Below are 21,556 nucleotides of genomic sequence, written 5' to 3'. Positions count from 1 at the left end.
GTTATTTACATGACCAGTGAGCCAAGCTCATATGCATCAATGATCACCTCTTTTATATTTTTATAGAATGGACTAGAACTAGAGAAGTTCTTGCCCTGGTAATACTCTGGTCTTTACCTTCTTTGCAGCCTGTAATAGCTACCCTTAGTTTGGTTAAGGAGTTGAGTATATATGCCACACTTGTTCAGCTTGTTTAGGTATTTTAGCCAGGCACAGATACTCTGCAAGAAGAATACACATAATTGAAAATAAAGCAGTTAGTTTTTGGCCAATAGAGAGAAGAGCTAGCTAGAGTTTAATGAGCTACTAGACAAAGCATTACTATACTCACCATTAATATTAAACTACTCAAGAAGTCTTTGCTGAGCAGGGAGGCATGAGCCAAAAGGGTAAGGGTCAGTTCCCATGGCTCTCTGGATAGGAATCCCAACATTTCTAACTTGCAGTCTTCCTTTAATACTTAAGATACAACACAAGGGCTCACAGCTAATCCCCAGCTGACTGTCTAGCTTGACCAGGCTTCCCCACATTACCTTTATGATTTTACACCTTTTCATGCTGGTACTTTTGCTCTGAAATCCTTGAACATCAACAATCTCATGTCCACAGCCCTACTCTCAAAACCTCTACAGATGGCAGACTGTCACAGCAGTCTGGATCAAGGTCCAGCAGGTGTGTCGTGCCAGAGTTGGGCTTTGGATATATGTACACAGCCAACAAAACACCCAGGAAAGTGAGGGGAAACTCAGAGCTGTTCTTACAGACACAGACGGTGCCAGGTTGGACTGGATGCCTTCTAGGTCTTTCCAAACTACATTGCTATAAGCTGGTGTATATAGAGTTTGCTACTTGACTTAGTATTTTAAATTCTCTACATTCCGTGACACTTGACACACTTCAGCTTCCAGGCTATTTTGTGGATTTACCTTCATTCTTCTCTTTGTATGTCAGTTTTTCCTGTTCAAATATCAGAAACTTGACAACTTGCTTTTTGAAACACTTTCTGACCAGGCATGAAATTCATTACAGACATTATTCAATAACTCTTTAGGGTCTTTTTGGCTTTAATTAGTATCTTGAGCATTATTTCTAAATAGCAGTGAATTCATATGTTCATAAGGAAGCATTCACAGGATAAGCTAATACATTGTTCATTCTGGAACTTATAGGATCATGTGGATCAGTAAAAGCATAATGAGAGACTGTTGCTGCTACCCAAACATAGAGGCAAGAGAGAATTTTTCAACCCCTGCCACAGCAGGCGTTGATAGGTTCTCAACAGGGGTTGATAGATTTTAAAAGGTGTCTCCACTAGAGACCTAAAAGAATAAATATTTTCAAACATAGATCAGAGTGCTCAAAGCACAAAAAATGAGTTATTATCTTTAATATAGTATGTGCAAAGATTTTTTACCCCACGTTTTATTTATTGTATGTAGTTAAAAATCTATTTTAAATATGCAATTGTTAAATTTCCAGAAAGCTTTACTAATTATGCTGTCTAGAAACATTAGAAGAAAGAACTTACTAGAACATTGCAGAGACTTGTTAACAAGCATAAGAAAAAAAAGAAAAGCTAAAATTCTGGCATCTAACCGTAGACATCTGTGATTTGCATTTTCAGTAAAACTTAGCAAGTTTTACTTTACTTTACTTTTTACTTTACTTTACTTTCAGTAAAACTTTTATGTCAGGTCTGAATTCTGAAACAGCAGCAAATGTCCAGTTGTGGTGTCTCCAGACCACAGGCAGGCAATGAAAAATGAGTGACCCTCTGTGAAAAGTTCAGTTTATATGACTCACTAAACATGCACATGAACTGTGTGGAAGAAATAGATGCAACTATTCAGAATGCAGTTCTGAAGAATAAAAGTAACCTTTGACTACAAATTATTTGCTTGACTAAAAAGCAAAAGCATCGTAAGAAAATGGAACTCCTGACTAAGGAACAGGATGTTACTTGGCAGAGGGAAGTATGAGACATCCCTGAAATACAATGAGGCAGGGAACAAATGGCTAGACAGCAGTTCTGAAGAGAAGGATCAAGGTGATGAAGTGGACCACAAGAAAAGTGTAGGTTATCATGAGGTATAAGATAGCCCATGGGCTGAAAACTTTGCAGATCACATCCCCCTGATGAAAAGCAACCAAGCCTCAAGAAGAGACAGAAGACCTCTTTTATGAAGTACTACAAACTGAAAAAAACTTTCACCATGAATGTCCTGGAAGAGATGAGGAACAACCTTAAACAAACTTTCTCACGGCTACATGAGAAGATATAGCCAGGCAGCTTTTGGCATACTGTACCTCTGTGAATGAGGCCAGTCATAAGAGGACCCACAACAGAAACATGGCCAACTCCTGGTCTCCCTCCTTGTTTTATGTGATTTTTTGGGAGTGAACAGTTAACTGTGTGAGCCATAGCCTTAGCTGACGAGGTGTCTGTGAGGGATTTCCTCTGACAGCGGTACTGTGGCACGGCACCAGGCTGGTTACGGCCTGGCCCGAGCCCCGCTGCGGGCACCGGGCACCTCCTCACTTCGTCCGCCTTGGCGGCCAGAGCGCCCGTCCCTGCTCCCGGAGACACAGGGACCCTGGGGCCAGACCACCAGAGGAGAAGGCGGCTTGGGGACATCACTCCTGCCCGCTGGGGACTGGGCAGATCGGAACGTGTCCATTCTCTGTCCCTCTCGGGCTACCCCTGCCCGTCCCCCTGTCCCTCTCGGCTGCCCCAGACCTGCGGCCCTGAGGCGCCTCGAGGAGGGGGCGGCCCGCGCTCTGTCTCTGGGAGCGCAGCCAAGGGAATGGGCCGCGCTTCCCGGAGTGGGGAAGAAAGTTCCGAGAAGCGGCTCACCCGGCTGGTCGAGGTGGGAGGAGTCGCCGCCCTGCCCGGGGAGGGGCGGCCGAGACGCTTCCCGGCATTGACTGGGGGGGCCGGCGCGTTCCGACCTGCGGGGACCCCGCTGACGCGGCCGTGAGGGAGCTCCCGGCGGCTGCAGGTGAGTGATGCCGGTGTCCCCCGGTCACGGCAGCTCCCCGTCCCTTCAGTGACCCCTCGTCCTTCAGATCCCCGTTCCTTCAGTGACTCCCCGTCCTGCAGATCCCCGTCCCTTCAGTGACTCCCCCTTCTCCTCTCCGTCCGCGGGCGTCCCGTCCACCCTCGCTGAGGGGAGCTCTGTCTGCCCCGCTTAGGAACACCCACTTCTCCACTCCGGCACTTGTTTTGAAGAGGCCTCTAGAGTTTTTGCTTTGAATTTTACACTTCTGATGCCCTCTCCACCCTTTGCCCGCCCGTTCTCCCGTGTTTTGCAGGCACACTTCGGTACGAGAGGGCTGGAGCAGCACCTCGTACAGCATCTCCGACCTCCGGGAACCCGCAGCATCGTCGCATACCCATGAATTTAAGGCGCTTCATGACCGTCTAGACTCCTCTGCTTTCAGTATGCCCTCTGCTTTCAGTATGCCTGCAGCATAAAAGCTGCTGATTTCACTTGAGCAAAAATTACCTAGGTGGGTAGTGGGTAAAATACTGCGTGGGATGAGGATGCTGCTGCACCTTCCAGAGGTGATTCGGGTTTGGTTTCAACGTCCCCTGTAGCAACTGTTTCAAGAAAGTGTTGACTTGCTCAGAAATGTGAGCCCAGACCTTTAAATCCGGCATGATACAGAGAAAACTTGTTGCTCCCACTTTCTTTTAAGCAGCTAAAATCCATTGCTTGATCACAAGGCCCTTTGAGTAAACTAGAAGACATAAATTCTAGTGTGGTTCTGGAAGTTTTTGGAATTTGACTATTTTTTGCATAACCTTTTTGCCTCTCCTTTTATCTAAATTTTGCATGTGTGGACCAAACTCCAGCATAATATAGATCCTAGCAGAGTTACAAGTAGATAATGCTTGATAATTAACTTCTCTACAATTCTCTACAATTGCTGACATTTCTGATGGGGCAGGAGTAGTTTTACCAAGTTCATTAATTGCTTTATAGTTTTAGATCCCATTTCCCCTCTTTCTCAACTGCTTTTAATGCTTTTTTGTTTGGATTCTTGTCTTTGTGGGACCGTGCAATGCATGTTTTTCCATTTTGGCAGAGATTTTCAGAAATGCATCACAGAGCTTTCTGTTTATCAAAACACTGGAGCTAAAACTACCCCTCAATGGTCAAATCATTACATGTGTATCAGACCTTAATTATAGAAATTACTTTCTTTCTTGTGTAGCCTTTTAAATTTGTTGCTCAGCCATTAAATTACAAAGGCTTATTAGGAGCTTTCAGTGTCTAATACACAGATGTATTTTGTGTACTAAGTGTAATTGAAACCACCTTTAAAATTACCGGGGAGAAAAAAAGCAAGTACAAGGACTAAAGGAAAGATTCATCCACTTTAGATTGTGGTATCTCAGATACTCATTTTCTTATTAGCATTCAGGATTGTTAACAATCAAATTTTCAATTTTCTATATAAACTGTGATTTTTGTTTCAATTTTAATTCCATCTATTTAGCTGAATGTTTACTTAGGATTAGTTAGCCTACCTGTGCTCTGCTTACTTTCTAGAGGTGTCTCTTTGTAGGCTGTAGATAGAGTTTATTAGATTTTGGTACTAAAATGTCACTTATGTTATCAATGTTGTGTTGTGTGGTAGAAACTTGGACTGTGATTCTGATCCTCAGTTAGTTTATGAAGTAGGGGGAATAACAGGATAGGATGAACAGTGTTATGTATTATTACTTGATTTGCCTCACTGACAGTCTTCTTCCATGTTTGCTTTAGAAAAACTTGTTCAGTCCATGGTTCAGTTCATGAGCTGGTATCCATATATAATATCTAGGTACTCTCCATTAAATAGATTAAGTGTTCTGCAACTGAAAACATTTTTTTTTATCTCAGCCTGTGTACATTCTCAGATTCATTTAAGGATTTGGCTTGTGCCTGGCAGCCGTTTTAAATAAGCAAAGCAATGGACACTGAGAAAACAAAGTTGTATTAAGTATGATTTGAAATATGTGCCTTGCAAGATTGCTACAAAACAGATTACCTCTGCAGTCAGCTTTGACTAGATGTTCATAGCAGGGGCTTCTTTTCCTGACACACACAGGTTCCAGGTGCTGCAGCATGTGCCCTGTATAGCTCCAACTCCTAGTGAATTGAATTTTGGTGCTTCAGTGACTTTGAAGTGGTGTTTGATGAAATGTTAATTTTTGGTGTGTTTATTAGGTAAATAATGAGAATTTCTTTTTAATTTCATGCATGGCATCACAAAAACTTTGGCTTGGACAGGACTTTGGGGATCGTGTAACCAGCTTTTACCTCTGAAGGAGAAATCATATACTTGGAGATATTTATTTAAAATATTCACAGACCACCTACTTAAGGAAATTAAATTTTCTCAAAGGTAATTTACTCCTGTGCTGCCTCCACTTCTTGAGTGACTCCTCTTTAATTGTGTTTAATCTGAACAATTCCTGTTGCTGCTGAATATTATTTCAATTGTTGTCAGCTCTCCAAAATAATTCTGTTTTATTTAAGTATCTATCAGTGCTGATTAATTTCAAGATAGGCAGGGGAGTCCCAAATCCCTCTGTATCAGTTTTGTCACATCACAGGTTACATTTTTCCAACAGGACAATTATAATTAGACTATGAAGTTATGATTAAAAAAAACAAAAAAAAAAACCAAATAGTGTTTTAGCCTGCAGCCTGACAAAACCAAACAAGTCTGCTTTATTTCCCCAGAGAATTTGAGTTTTTATATGGATGAATGGAAAGAATGTACACTAAAGATGAAAGATTTGTTACTCGGCTAACTCCTGTAGTCCTGGCAGATCATTTGGTGCCAAACTGACTTCAACTTGCTACTCATCATCTCACCTTTTCTGGCTACCTGTCTTCATTCCCTTTGTTGTTCTATTTGCACTTTTGGCAAGGATGTTGTTAATCTATTACCATCATTTTGCTGTTGTTACTTTTTTTTTATTAAATTGGTAATGTATTTTGCAGAACTGGAGCCAAGACACAGACTTATAAATGATGATTTTATAAAAGTACTTAATTATTGATAATACAGTATAAGTGCTTGACATTTGTTGGTGCTAATTATTATGTGTGATTAATTTGTTAGTCACAGGCAGATGTTTCTGAATAAAGAGGATTTAATTGAAAATACTGCTCTTATATTAAGGACCCTATTTCTTTCTTCTCAACTAGTGTTTCATTTATTTAAAATTACTTCATATTCTCTTTTGTTAGAGAATTCTAGGACTTTTCTCATGAAAACCGGTTTGTTACCTACAATTGCATATATTACCACAATTTATTTATTATGCACTATTAAACTAGATTACTAACATACCAAGTAGTGACGACCATTGTCATTATCCAAATAGTGACAATATGATTGTATTTTGGTAATCACTTATTATATTACACTATAGCAGCATCAGGCTTTTGCATCTAGGCTGTGCCACTGGTGAACTGCTGGTGTAAATGAATTGGTGTAAATGATTAGCTGTTAGTTAAATTAGGCTCAGTTTCATCACAATAACTGGGAATTGTTCTTAAGAGCATAAAAAAGTTTGGATTTATTTTCCAAATAGGAAGTAACTTAAACAAGTATGTAAATATTCCACAGTAAATATATGTAAATATTCCACAGTACCTTCCCACTGTTTTTAATGTTGGATTTAAATGATTCATAACCAGTGGTGCAAAGTTTGTGTGTCCAACCCCAAAGATATTTACAAAATTAGGAGACTTGCAGGGCCAGATTTTCATCATGCTGATATGATTAAGCCAGAAGATATGCTGCTGAACCTAACTGGCCTATCTTAGAGCAGAGAGTTGCGTCCTTTGACTTTGAAAACAGATTTAGTTTCACATTTTTCCTAGGGGGAGGTGGGAGGGGAAAGAGGTTTGTAAGATTTGGCTTTGTATCTTAAAATAATTTCATACAACTTGAAAAACAGCAATCTGCTGAAGGAGTTCCCGGAATTTTTAACATGATCTGCCTTGGAAAAGTTTTTTTGTGTCATTTACTTACCACTCTTTTCTCTATATTGTCTTGTTTATTCCAGACGATACAGAACCAATTATTCTCACTTTTAGGTGCTAAAAAAACCTTGGAAAATCTAAAAAAAAATATTTCCCTAAATCAGTTCTTGGAATAATCTAATAGTTGCATGTGAATTTAGCCTAACTTCTCAAAAATATTTAAATTCTTCATACATGGTGATCTTAGTGTTACATAAATACTTCTGAGGGTATTTGTTTAGTGGCAGGAAAGACTGCAGAAACTTATGCATTAGGCAAGACAACACTCAGCTGGTAAATATGGGGGCCTGCATGTGAAGCATTTGACCTCACAAGGAGAAGTTTGGGCACACTGCCGCAAGGGTGCTTGTTTTGTGCATTGAGCCCTGGGTTGCAATGCTGCATGCAGAACTGTTCTACAGTGTTCATGTGACCATTAGAAACACATTTAAAAAAAAAAGTTTGAAGTCTTTCTTTTTATTCTTTGGAGGAATCCAAAGCTTCTCAAAACCATGTAATTTAATTAAACTTATTAGACCTAAGAGTCTGCAGCTCTGAGGCATTAAATCAGAAGTTTTCTGCTAGAAATAAATACCATAGTGAATTCCCGGCCTTTCTGAAATCTGTAAATGTTCTCTTCTTAGCTTTAGTGGGGACAGGTCATTTTGGTTATCTCCTGCTAAGCAGTTGCAATGTCTGTTATGGAAGTAGTGATAGAAGACTATCAGTATTCTGCACAGCTTCAGAAATGTAAAATGTACAAGCTTTACGTTAAAGATAGCTGTATCCATTGTCCTGTTCCTGTTGTTTGTACTCCTTGTACCCTCTGTGCCTGAGAGCTTTAACCATTCTGCAGCCTGATGTTTAGCTTTCCCTTCTGCATGGAGGAGTTTGCAAGTGACTCATGTCTTCTGAAATCTAACGTACAATCAGTCCTTCAGAACTGGGCTGTGCAAGTCCAAGAGTTTCATCCTGGCACGGCATGAGTGTCAAAGTTGTAAATGGAATGCAAAATAGAGCTCTGTGTTTCTTGAGATGACAATCCATCTGGGAATGGAACTTGCTAAGACTTAATATGTGTGTTTCAGCTCCAGTCTAACTAAAGCCCTCCATATATAGTGTCCTGGGTGCTGACAGAGGAGTCTGCTGGATTCATCAGTCAAGCTGTCAGTGGGGCAGAAATCACAAGGTATTTTGCACCTTTAATACTCTTTTCCCCTTGTTAGGATGGAGATCTTCTTACTTGTGCAGGAAGAAAGCCAAAATATATTAAGACAAACTTCTACTTCAATATTTATTTGAAATAAGTGGATAAAAAACTTTAAAGATATTGTGTGATTTATTTGTTTAGACTGAATTGAATTTTTTGAGTATAATGCTACTTTTCTGTAACTAGGTCTGAAAAACAAGAGGTTTATGTTTTTCATTCCTTATCTTTCTTTGTGCATTCTTCCTGAATTTCTCTTAAGCTTCCTGGAGTCTTTGTGATTGGGTTTTTATTTATTCATTCTTAAATATAGTAATATTATCTGGACTATTGTTTGGCATGTTGCATTTCTTGTGAAAGAAACAAATAAATAAAAACTTTTTCTTTGCTGTTAAGTCTTATGCAGGAAGAAGTAGACAGATGATGAATCACTTCATGATTCTGGCAGTACTGCTCCCCCTGAGGACGTGCCACACTACATACTCACAGCAAGGTAAATGTCTGAATGTTCGATTTTATTTGAAAGCAATCTACAGCAACTGAAGCTTTCAACTTGCTGATTTGTAAATCTCTGATCAAGCAACATGTCACACATTTAATCAAATTATTCTCTTTGGTAGGATCATGGAGCAATTTTCATTATTACCTTTTGTAACCCTGTTATGCAAAATTACCTGTTGAATCAACAACTTGCAATGATGTGAAGCCAAAGTGTATTTATTAATTTTCTCCTCCTCTTTCTCCTATGATCTGTACTGTCATCTTCAAATAATTTATTTCCTCTTTGACAACTTCTATGGTTTTTAATTTCTTTCCTTTCTTTTTTTGTCTCATGTCTGAAAACTTTAGCATTTCTGTTGGCTCTTTTCTGATTGTGCCACAAGATTCCAGGACCAGATTTTTATTTTTTATGCTTCGTATATTTATCCAATACAAATACAAAAAGAAAATATGCATATTTGAAGGGGAAAAACTTGAATATAATGATAACTTTTCAAAAGGCTGTGTATTTTAAGGTAAAAAATACTTCTTGTATACTTGCTGCTAGCAATAGCATTTGGGTATGTCTCCATTAAAAGAAAAAAGAAAATTCTTAATTGACCTTTCTGTGACCAACAGTAAGAAGGCAGACCTTAACAGGCTCTAGACTGCATTATGGAAATTTCATTGCCTTTTTTTGAGCTGGTGAAGAAGGAAAAGAGAGGTTTGGGGTTTTTAAAATATATTTATTACCATACTGAAGGAGTAATATATCTCTTTCAGACATTTTGTCTCTTCAGCCTTGAAATTCACCACTCACCCAAGTCTCAGTTTTGAGACATTACTAGGGCTCCTAGAATGTCAAAACTTCGTAATGCAGGCGAGTCCAAACAGTTATTTCATTACAGTAACTTGGTTACTTGTTTTCACATGCAATTTTTCAGGAATAAAATTAGTGTCTGTTGTTAATCATAGCTATTCACATAGTCTTGAGTTAGCTTGCAAGTTAAAACAAGTCTTAAGATGCCTTGATCACTTAATTTTGCTAGGAGATAATATTGTAACTGTAAATACTGCAAATACTTCCACATGTTAAAACTACACTAGAAAATTCTTTAATACCTGCATTGTAAGTTGGTGTTCATCAACATTTTGGATATATCCTTAACTATATTGTTTCTTCTATTTTTTAGTACTGTGTATAAGCTCCAACTGGTGATCTAGACTGTCTTATGCCAGATTTTGAAGAAAAAAAATAGTGTGGGGTATGTGATATGTGGTCTAACTGATGAGAGTTAGTAGAGAGACACGCAGATGGAGAAGAAACAGAAACTAATAAGACCTAAAGCAGTTCTTTCATCAAGCTAATTAAGTGTGGCAGGTGGAAGTATTCTTTATGGCAAGAAAAGGGATGATATTTTCATTTGGACAAAAAGAAACAGATGCAGAAAAGAGATGCAGGCTCATCATCAATGCAATAGGCATAATAGTGACACTTGCAATTAGATTTTGCTAGAAGAAAAAACAGAAAGAGGACAGGGAAATTCAGAAGACATGCAGAAGTTTCTTTTAATGGTGTATCCTGAAGAAGAAAGGGGTTTCTGCCAGCAGGCTGGCTTTTCTTTCAGGTATATTTATTTTCTTTCCCTGGACTCTTACTTTGTGCCATTGAATTTAATTGAGAGACTAACAGGGTCCTTTCCTTCCCCCAGTTCCTTTCTTCCTCTGTTGCTTGAGCAGTGCAGACAGAAAAAAACAATAGACAACAACAAGGCCCAGAATTCTAGATCAGCTTGTGTATGTGAAATGAGTTCCCCCAAGAAGTTTGGTACACGGTGCTTCAGGTAAACAGATGATGAATGTACAAGTAAGGTTGACCAGAATACTGGAGACAAACAACATTACAGTCAGTTCTTAAGCATAAGTTGGATTTTAACAGTGTTTATCTTGTTTTGATGGTATAAGTCTGAAAAACGTGGGAAAATGAAGTGGTTTTTGTCCTATCTTCCCAAAATAAAGTGATACTCCACTTCCACAGTTAAATTTATAAATCACTGTGTTGTTTTGGTTGTTCTGGCTCCTTGCCTAGTCACTTGTTGGCAGTGAAGCTAATAAAAATATTTCTTTTTTCTGGTGAAACCTAAAATTGATGCCTTGTCATCATTCAGTGAAATTTACCCCCAAGCCTTCCACCTTGTTTATTCAGTTTCAGACAGAAATTATCATAGGTACTGGATTTCCTAATGGCTGTACAAAACTGATGCCCATAGTTTTTCAAAGGCAGCTGTGAAGCAGCAGATTTACATTTTATGGACTGCGTCATTACCATAGCCAAAAAGGAAATTTTATTTCTGCATTTGAAATATTTTGCACTTACCTTGCAGAGGCACTAAGGCTGTCAGTTCTGCTTTCACATAAATTTACGTGTTAATCATTTCCTGGTAATTATGTATTAACAGTGAGACTTTACAGAAGGTGTGTTACATATATTTCTTTCTCCAAAACACTTGAAGATACTACAGTCCTGGTTCTATGACCATGTTTTTGAACAGTTAAACTTGATTTCTTCTCCAAGCTTATCTGAAGATGGTTTCTCTAGATGGAAAGCATATGGTTTTCATTTTGCTCTGACTTTTAGTACCCTTGAAAATGGAGTAGGTTAAAAATATCCCAATAGAGTTTTTGGATTATTTGATAAAACAGAATCCTTTCTTCCAGCAGTTTTTAATAACTTTGTATTTTCTTTCCTCCATTTATTCTTTAAATATAGTCTGGGCTTATATAAACAACAAAGTTGTATCAGTGTCTGTCTTCTCATAATAAAGGAATATGCATATAAAATTTTATTTGCTTCCTTTGATTGACCAGAGATTGTTATAACTGCTTCTTTTCTTGAGCCTTTCATTCCCTTTTCCTAATGTAAAAATCCCTGTGTCAGAAAACTGCACAGAGGTTAGGATAATGCAGATACTCGAGGATAAATTGCAGAATGATTTGGATACATGCTGGCTACCAGAAGCATCTGTCAAAATGTAGATTCTCAGTCTAAATCTCCTGAATGCTTGTGTTTCTGCTAGTGATACAAGGTGAAAGTTTCAAGTGGCTCAGTGGGCGAAGTGTCTCTGGGAGACAGGAATGGAGGTGTCAGTTTTGTGAAAGGGGGCTCTGAGGTCACTCAATCCTTCATGTCCCTGATGATTCTGGCTGTAATGTGGCAGGAATGCACAGAATGAATTCTATTTTATTAAAAGGTGTAGCTATTTTTGTGTCTCTTTTCTGTGTCTTGGTTAGGATGTACATTCTGACCTTGTCCTTTTGTAACAAGCAGAAGCACCTTGGAAAGCATCTGTGGCAAAAAAAGCTTAGTTATTCAGTCGTTTCAGCTCCCTTGCTTCATTAACAACCAGATCAAATTTAGGGGGTTTATGTTTGTGTAGATTTCAGGAAGTAGAGAAATGACAAATCAGTGAGTGCTATATTTAATCTCTTCCAACAGTTAGGGTTTTTAGGGAGGGGTCACAAAGGAATAATCTAAAAAGAGGAACCACATACAGGGTTATTGGTAGTTTTCCACAGAACAATCTTGCAGAGCCTTTTATTTCCCAACACCAAAAGGGACTTCAGTCTGACTTCTAAAAAACTTTGCTTTATCATGTCATAGAGAAGTGTGTACAAGAGAGAAGTATGTACAAGTTCCATTAGAACTAAGTGTCTAATTCCAGTTGAAGAATCCACGGCCATGACCTAAGCTCTGTGTAGAGCAATTAGGAATGCACTTAATACTAGGCTATGATCTAAGCTAGCTACTGAAGGGATACCCTTATCCTATTCTGTTAAAATAACAAGTTTTGCATGAACTCCTTTTTGTCTGTATTAAGTCAGAGATCAAAACAGCCCAGAGTTTTGGCCTAATGATATGAAGGCTTGCTGGGGTTTGGGATTTTTTGGGATTCAGTCCTTCTAAATACATTATGTTGTTCCTCTTCATAAGATTATGAAGGGATGGGTCTATATTCCCATAAAACAGCTAGTAAATTGACAGCATAAAGAAATTAAACAGCATACCAAATATCATGGTGGAGAGCTATTGAATAGATTCAGGAAACTCATTTTAGCCTGCTGCATTTTAGCCTTAAGAAGAAGAAATATCTTTTATTTTGTCATCATCCTGATCACTTTCATTTTTTTCTTTCAGAACCGTCCGATGTGGAACCTAACTTGCCTTTAACCACTAATTTTTCAGATCTGCTTTGTAACTTAGCTAGACAGTAATATTTTTGTGCCCTTTTTCTGCTCCTAGAATCTGATGTGTTTCCAGTAACATACCTTAATGTTTCCAAGGATTTGGATCTTCAGCGGCTGCTGGTGGAATGGGATGTTGTCAAGTCAGCGCATGATGCTGAGCTGGCAATATCTTTTGAGATACAAGTCCGTCGAACCAATGAAGTTGTGTGGACGGTAAGTGTACTTAGAAAAGAAGTGAATAGTCATTTACAATGATGGAAGATATAGTCATGTCTCTTTGTAAAGTCCCTCTCCTGGTAGCTTTCCTTAGCATCTAAACCAGCAACATTTTGTGAAGAGGAGATCACCCAAATAATAGGCTTAGGCCTGTTCTGGATGTTTTTCTGCTTGTCACTTCTGTATGGGAACAGTCTCCAAAGAAAATTTAGAACTTAGTTAAACTGAAAAACTGCACTAGCTCATTTAGAGTTGCTATTGTGAGAAAGTACATAAAACGGACAACGGAAAGTACATAAAACTTATTTTTATGAAATTAGGGATAAATAAAATAGGCATTGTTATAAATCACAGCTTACTTCAATCACCCTAGCTGGTGGTGTTTTGTCTCTGAATTTCAAGAACCACATCTTCACTACTAAATGAGCTCTATGCAGTTCTGAAGATTTTTACCACTTTGATATGCTGGATAGGATTTTTAGCCCAATGAGTAGATCTAACCCTGAAGTAATTGGGGCCATAATAGCTACAAAATTAAGTTTTGGGTTTTTTGAAGTGTCCTTCACCAAATTCTTATTAACTTCTTGGAAAGAAGTAAAAGTGTTTCAAATCCAGGAATGTAGTCTGTTCTGTTATTCATAATAAGCATAACAAGTTACTTTGGATGTCATTACCATATAGGAATATATTTGCTTCTGTGTTTTTCTGAAGTATGTGTACCAATAAAGAAGCTCTGTGAGTCTGTTCATACCAAAGTGTGGACAGCCTATATAACTTCTAGAGCAGCGGTAACATTCCTCAGGGCTGTAACTGAGATTTTGAACTGATGGGAGAGTTTTTCTCAGAGCAGTGGTAATATGAAAGTGCAGGTGTTGCCAATGGAAAGCAGTACTGGAGAGAAGTTCTCTGCTGCTCAGTGTGAGTCAGGGCTTTGGCACAAGTCATACTAGTCGCACAGATCTATATGCTGAGAATGCTGAGAATCTATCATTCTGCTAAAACATGTAGAATGATAGAATGTCATAGGTTGGAAAAACTCTATGAGTTCATTGAGTCCAGCTGTTAACCCAGCCCTACCAAGCCCACACTAAACCCCATCTCTAAATGCTGAATCTGCACATCTTTTAAATCAGTCTAGGGATGGTGATTCCACCACAGGGATATGTAATCCAGAGCATTAGGATGCATTTGTAGGCAGCATCTTATGTAATAGTGTACACAAATAACCTACAGAGAGTCTCTGAGAGCAAATCCATATAGCCAGTAGGGTTTCAGACATTCTTTTTCAAAAGCATTTTTCTCCTTTCCCGCTGCTTTTGATTGTATTTCCAAATCTTCACGTTGCTGTGTTTTCAATATTTTCCCTTACTGCTTTTTGTTTGTAGGAGTTTCAAAATGTCACACTTGATAAACTGAGAAAGCCTCTTCATTGGACATGGGATTCAATCATACCTTTGGAGTGTATGTCACACGCTGTGAGGATCAGGAGCAAGGCAGAAACATCAAAAATCTGGAGTCAGTGGAGTTTGTGGGAGACTCTCCCAGGTATGCAAAACAAGACTTTGTAATATTGGGGTTTTTTTCAAGTATAAAGCTAGTTTGTAATTCACCAGTGAATGTAACCATGGAGGACAGTTCAGGAGAGATGGCATCACATCAAGAATCCATTTTCTCTAAGTTCCTTATATTTTGCCAGCAATAATAGAAGTGCTTCAGGCATTGCAATAATTTGCAGACTATCTTCCTAAGCTAGTAGACCAAAAGTTTTAGAGCCTTTACTCACACATTAAAACAATGTAGTAGATGAAGTGACATGGGATCTTGGATAGGCAGATCCCTGGCCTTGACTCAGGGAAAGGAGGAGTAGCACAGAGGTAGGGGCTGCATGATCTGATCAATGTGTGGCTTTTGTCTGGGCTTCATAGCTTGAACTGTATTACAGAAGCAGAGAGAAATGAGCAAGTCAGCTCCTTATTTCACTTGGAAGGAATGTCTTGTGAATTATATGAGAATAAACAGGGAGTAAACCAATAATGTAATTAATGACATCACAAAATTTATCTTTTTTTGGATTACCATGTCTTACTAGAGCAGTTTTGTTTCCAGAGAATCTTCTTTAAACAACATATGTAACTACTTTAGAAAACACGACTGTAGTAATTTTATAATGAAACACTCATTTAGAGCAGCAAGGGTTTTTAAATATTGGAGACATCATGTCTCCAACAGAAGAGGCATCACAGGTGTTCATATTTGGATTGTGGCACTCATTTCCCTGCTGTTATATAATGGGCAGTAAGATGCAAGACTTTTTTGTCCCACAACCTCCTCAGTCTTGGAGATTTTATTTTTTTCAGTCGCAAGTGGATGCGGCTCAAAACCACTATTTCCTGGTCACAAACTGATCCCACATTACAGACCTGAAAGATAGTAACTCTAGAAGTCATCAGGTTTTTGGATCAGATTCTTGACAGTAGATTTTACTGTGAAATATGTGTAAAAAACTGTGAGTCGCTTAAATTCCATTAACTTTCCCATCCAGCAAGCAGTCCAACATGGAAAGCTATGGGAGTCTCATTCCAAGTTGATTATCCCCTTGATGTGATTCAGTTAATGTTGGTCCTCTTAGCTGTGCTCTGCAGGGGCATCAAACCATAGAATTATGTTTTTGTAACCCCCTGTTACAAGTCTTCAAGAGCAGGTGGTTTGGATATAAGCAACAGCCTGTGCATAGGAGCAGGAGGTAGTGTTCCTTTGTGAAGAGAATTCTTGACAGAACATTTTTGTTTTTCTCTTAAGTGAAAAGCTGTAAAACAGATTTAGTCTCTTAGGTAATTTGTTGGACTACATTACGTGTTTATGAGTTTAAGAGAAAGGTATTATTACATGTGAAATTCATCTCTGTATTCAGAAGAATACTAAATAAAAGTCTGAATGGATAATATAACATTAGCAATTTCTTGTGTAAATGCTTAGTTTTGTGCTCTGGCTGAAGGTTGCTGCCTTGAGCAGATTTCAATTTTTTTTTTTTTTTTAATTTGCAGGTCTGGACACTTCAAACAGAAGTGGGCCACAAATCTTTCCAAAAGAAAAAATTTTAGCAGAAGGCTCTAATATCACTCTTTGCTGCATCGGAGGGAAAGGTCAAACCATTAAGGAATTTTCTGTATACCCAACTGTTGATGTTGTCAAGCGCACAAAGAGTCAAGTCAGACTTCTCACTGTGGGAAATCTGTCACATGACAAAGGGTCTAACATTCATGTCTACTGCTATGATGAGGATAAGGGGTCACATGAAGCAGCTTTCTTTGTGGGTAGTAAGTAAATACATTGTTACAGTTTTATTTTCCTCTTGTTATTAACTCAAGAACGACTCTAGAAAAAATGGATGGGGAAAAAAGCTTGCTGTAAGTTTTCATGCTCTTGTCATGTCTGGCTGAACTCCATCTGACAAGAGATCTGTAAACTTATATAGAGGAGGCAGGAAAGAATAGCATTAAATTAATTAACCTTATGACAGGTGGTTGATTCATAAATACACCCACCCATTTAGGAGTTCAGCTTCATTGTCTGTGTGTGTGTGGTAAAAACTCAGCACAGCCTCCTTTTTGAAGGCCAATAGCAATTTTTAAAAATGGAAAAGAATACAGATTGAATACATGAATGAATGAGTACTAAAAAAAGATTATGGAGTGTAAAAGTGTTGATTGCTATTGACTCTTGGTGTTATCCTGACCATCTCTGCAGCAGGCTATTGAATAAGTGTAATTTCAGTAATAACATCTGTAGTAAACCAGACTTCGTATTAACCATTATTTCTAGCTTGTTAATGTATTAAAAAGGTTGATGAGTTTTGCCTTGACTGCCATGATGTTGTTGTTTTTTTGATTATTTCATCTGACAAGAACCACCTGATACACCTAAAGATTTTTCCTGCCAAACCCAAGACATGAAAAAAGTAACATGTACTTGGAGGAAAGAAGAGACCTATCTCTATGGAAGGAATTCACCACAATACACCTTGTCTAAAACGTAAGCCTCATTGTTATATTAATTCTGATCTGTGCTGTACCTGTTACCTTTCCTTCTTTCCCTTAGAATCTGTCGATTTGTCCATGTAATTAGCTGCTTGCCTTTTTCCACCTCACTGATCACTCATTTAACAAAGCTTGAGCAGTGCAGAACTGCTCTGAATCAGACTAACTGTAACAAAGTTGGCAGTCCTTTAGATCAAGTTCTGCCTGATAAAGCTTATTCTAACCATTTTTAGTTAGTATGTTTCTTACTGTTCAGTAGGTATGAAGACACCCTGAATTCAGGATGTAGATAACTTAAAAATATAACATAATTATTGGGTAGCACATACAACAAACAGATAACTAGGATCTCATCAGCGGGTAGGCTGAGTATTAGCATGCTCATGATCCATTGACACTAATTCTGACTCAAACTTAGCACTCTGCCTGATTAACCTCCCTAGTTGTTTTCCTTTAGGATTTTAGAGCTTTATTGATGTTATCCTTCTTGAGTCCTTTAGCCACTGACAATCCAATCTCAAATGTCCTTCTTGTGTCTATAATTTCTGTACTTTCAGCTGGCTTGTTTACTTAAAAAAAAAATCTGCAGACTTTCTCAAAGCTCTTTCTTAGCAGCCTGAGTCAAGGCTACACAGCTGTGGCATATCAGACACGGCCCTTACATGAGGAGAGAGGCTTTACAGCAAGGCCTGCAGAGAAAGGGTAACTCATAAAAAAGGACAGGTCATAACCACAACAAACTTTCATCAAAGGATTTCAGCAGAAAACAGGACAGCATTGCACATACCTTCCTGTTCTCTGTATCACTCACTTCCATTAAGATACTGTGATGCTGTAGGCAGCATTCTGATTTAAAAATGGAAGGTTAGAAGATGCACTTCAAGATGCAGTTGAAATTACAACTTCATTTAAAAGCTTGGTTGTAAACATGTAAATTATTTAAGTCTTCGCAAATAAGTCTCTGATTTAGACTATCCATAAGGAAATTTCTAAAAGCAATTTAGCTATATCTTAAAAAGACAAACCTGAATTTCAAAGGAAACTTTCTTTTAAGAGTATTTGTACTCATCATACATCAAGCTAAAGTAAAGAAGTGGGTGTCTTCTTATATAAGACCCCTCAGCTTTATTTTTTATGATGCTGTATTCTAGTTGGACATCAGAAACTTCCAAGATCTATGTTGATTGTATATTATGGACAACATCTTTCTTTGCCCTGCCTCCAACCTCTCACTTTCTTTGATAGGTCATCCCAGAAAACAGCTCTGTGCAAAGCAAGTTGTTCTAAGCAGTGCTCATGCTCTTGGGATATAGGCCAGCAGCAGATCTGGAATGTCACAGTGACTGTGGAAAACCCACTGGGAAAGAAAACTGCCACTGATGTTTTTGATGTAAAACACAGAAGTAAGGGGTTTTTTCCTGTGCCTTTGTTTAGGGCTTTTTGTTGCTCCTTCTGAGCTTGATACTTCTGTGCCCCGGTTTAAAGTGTGGAAGTCCTTGATTTTTATCTTCACAGTTTAATTAGTTATCTGTCCCTGTGCTACAGTTACCTGCTCTCTCTTCAGTTTCATCTTTGGGAAGTTGTATAAATGGTAGAAAGCAGCTTTACTCCAAAGGTCAGATTTGGTTATTGGAATTACCCCTTAATGTTTTGAAATCTACTGCTTTGCTGAAGCTGGTTAATGGAAGAGAAAGAAAATGATGCAAGGATATAAAATGGGGAGTTTAAGCAAAATATATGTGTAGGTTACTTGGGAATTGGTATGATACAAGATGTGATACATGTGTAATAGCTATTTCTGGGAAAAAAGTGATGGTGCTAATCTGCTCTTGGTCCTAATATGGGACAGTAACCTTCACTGTGCTACTGTAAGGGAGGAAGGAGGTTCATTGGTGACAAAAACCATGCTATTCTCTGAGAAGTATCTAATGGCTGTGGTTCCTTGTTCCCTAGTAGTTGTGTCCTTTATCTCAGTGTGCTCTGGGTCCCATAAGTTCCTTCCTACTCTTGCCTCAAAACAACTGGGTGTTTCCTCAGTCTCCAGCAGTATTTCCAGTTCTCCTTGAGTCCTCTCCAGTGTTCCCCAGGTCCTGGGGCTGCCTTACCTGTTTGAAGAAGCAGGAGGCATCATGTGCTTCATGCAGCTCAGAAGCTGACAGGACAGTGGCCTAGAGGGCTGTTGGTGTAACTGCTGCACCCTGGCACTGCTTCCTTCCTCAGAGACATTGCTGACAGTTTTGCAAGCCACACTTTTTTATATGAAGGAACTTATGCTAAATGTCTCTATTAGATTTGTCCCAGAGAGGCATGACAATTCTAAAATTTGATTATCTGATTGTTTGGAAGTGGAAGAAACAGGTCAAGAAAGTAGAGGAGTAAACTGACAGATTTTAGGGGGACAACACAATGTTATAAACTCAGTTTTCATGGGAAGTCAGGCTAGAATAGTTTACGTTCAATGTGATAAGTACATTAAAATTTATTACAGTATTCTTTTTCCAGTCCTAGTGATAGTGGCAAGTTAAAGAAATTAAGAATAACATGTGTGATGAGTTTTAAATAGTGATTCCTGTAAAATCCTTCATGTTTTCTCTGACCCTGCAAATATTTACATTACAATTTTCCGTCCTTAAAGGATGATGGTAAATAAAGGAAAATGTAAATCTATTGCTTCCAATTTTGCATGTGGTAGTTTGGATCTTCTATATCAAATGCAAACTCTTTTGAGTATGAAAGTCCTCAAATTGTATTTCATGGACTTGTGTAATGCAATCATTTAATTAGTGAAGTTTTAGGATAAATGGCCAAGGGTGTAAGCATACCCCTCACCTGCACTGCCATGCCCTCACATTGCATTGCATTCCTCACTATTATACTGTTAATATGGGAGGGTTTTAGATTTACTTCACTTGCTGAATACTCTTACACAGCAGTAAAGGATCTCAGAAATATTTTGGAAGAAGTAGCACAGGCACTGTTTACGGAAGCGTAACTACTGACAGGTGTCAGTGTTAGAATTGTGAATAAAATTTCTGTTGAAGAGGCGCAATTCTGGGGTGTAGAAATGTGTCAAATGTTACCATGTTACATCAGGAGCTTCTGCCAGGCCCTAAAGTAGAGGGTTTTAATGGTTTGCAAAAAATGCCTCTCTTCCTTTTGTCCATGATGTTTTAAAACATTTCTAAGTCAGTACTAGGGGATTTTTAAACCTTATGTAACATTTACTTACATTTACATTCTGAAATGAAGTTTTACAATTTATATGTGTTTCTTCTAAATTAGAAGAAAAAAAATATGTATTTTTTTATTTGCTTTTACTACTCAGCTAAAATATCTTAATATACTATTGCATGTATTTTATGTTTTGCAAGAGCTAACTCAGATTTTCCATTGGCAGTGTATCCCACTGCGCCTTTCCACCTTTGGGAAGATTGCACAGATACAGAAATGACATTACACTGGAATAATGAAAACACTGAAGTTGAACTCTTTTGTCAGACTGAAGTGGTCCAACCTGATGGCAAAGTAGAACTGGTATGAAACCTGAGTTTCCTAAACAAAAACATAGTGAGGATCTTTTTGATGTGATTAAAAAATAATTCCCCAGCAATACAAATACACTGTAAGTCTTGTGAGCATGTTGATGTGTCTGTTTTCTGTATTTGTTTGCTTCCCAAGCTCTACACTGATTATGCAGTCCATGTGGGCAGCCACTGTTGGCTCTGATTCACACTCCAAGCACTGCCTGTACCCTGGCAGGAGTACGTGTGTGACTGGTCTGACTATGTGGCTCAGTGCTCTGCTGAATGGGTTCTGAGATTTGTTGAAGTTAGTGAAAACACTGAAGGGCCTAATAATTCTAAAGTTGTATAATGTAATTATACAATTTATATGTATATAATGTAATTGATATATATTAGCTATTGGTCGTCTTGATTTGTTTTTGTTGCTCATGTTGTTTCACACTCACCAGAGCAGCATTGAAGGTTTCTTTTGTATCAGTCCAAGCTTTTTCTATGTGCTGTTGACAGTAGTTAATGGTAGAGAATCTGATTTCTAGTGGTGGAATCCCAGAACAGTTTTTCTTCCCTTCCTCTTCAATCTCCTTGAAGATTATTTGACTAGATTCCTTATCTTTTTCCACCTCTTCCACAAATGGTGAGCTTGATGGACTCTTTGCCTGTTTACTGTCACCTCTCTGTAGCTCTTTTCTTAGAAGGCAGCTTGCTTCTAGCACATTAAAAAGACACAGTGCAGATCACAGTCAAAAAGCCACAGATCACAGTCAAGCTGTGTTCTCTCCTTATTGTAGCTGTCATATCAAGTGACCACTGCAGCTGGCC

General features: G+C 38.4%; 1 protein-coding gene across 5 annotated transcripts in view; it reads left to right on the top strand.

The window, feature by feature from the left end:
* Nucleotides 1-2,629: 2,629 nt before the first annotated feature.
* Nucleotides 2,630-21,556, top strand: part of LOC139589258 (oncostatin-M-specific receptor subunit beta-like) — a 31,070-nt gene continuing 12,143 nt past the window's right edge. Inside the window, exons 1-11 of one of the 5 annotated variants that reach the window (XM_071425508.1) lie at nucleotides 2,630-2,999; nucleotides 3,313-3,510; nucleotides 5,280-5,394; nucleotides 8,148-8,217; nucleotides 8,632-8,728; nucleotides 13,016-13,173; nucleotides 14,562-14,721; nucleotides 16,221-16,493; nucleotides 17,082-17,208; nucleotides 18,459-18,616; nucleotides 20,611-20,747. In XM_071425508.1, the coding sequence (XP_071281609.1) occupies nucleotides 8,656-8,728; nucleotides 13,016-13,173; nucleotides 14,562-14,721; nucleotides 16,221-16,493; nucleotides 17,082-17,208; nucleotides 18,459-18,616; nucleotides 20,611-20,747 (1,086 nt within the window). In that variant the 5' untranslated portion in view covers nucleotides 2,630-2,999; nucleotides 3,313-3,510; nucleotides 5,280-5,394; nucleotides 8,148-8,217; nucleotides 8,632-8,655. Of the gene's footprint in view, nucleotides 3,000-3,312; nucleotides 3,566-5,279; nucleotides 5,395-8,116; nucleotides 8,218-8,631; nucleotides 8,729-13,015; nucleotides 13,174-14,561; nucleotides 14,722-16,220; nucleotides 16,494-17,081; nucleotides 17,209-18,458; nucleotides 18,617-20,610; nucleotides 20,748-21,556 lie in introns of those variants that run through there. The other 4 variants (XM_071425506.1, XM_071425507.1, XM_071425509.1 and 1 more) reach the window with 4 other exon arrangements.

This window comes from Agelaius tricolor, unplaced genomic scaffold (genome assembly GCF_023055355.1).
Source record: "Agelaius tricolor isolate 1412-34295 unplaced genomic scaffold, bAgeTri1.0.p SCAF_4, whole genome shotgun sequence".
NCBI classification, from domain to species: Eukaryota; Metazoa; Chordata; class Aves; order Passeriformes; family Icteridae; genus Agelaius; species Agelaius tricolor.
This window is presented reverse-complemented; position numbering and strand designations above follow the sequence as displayed.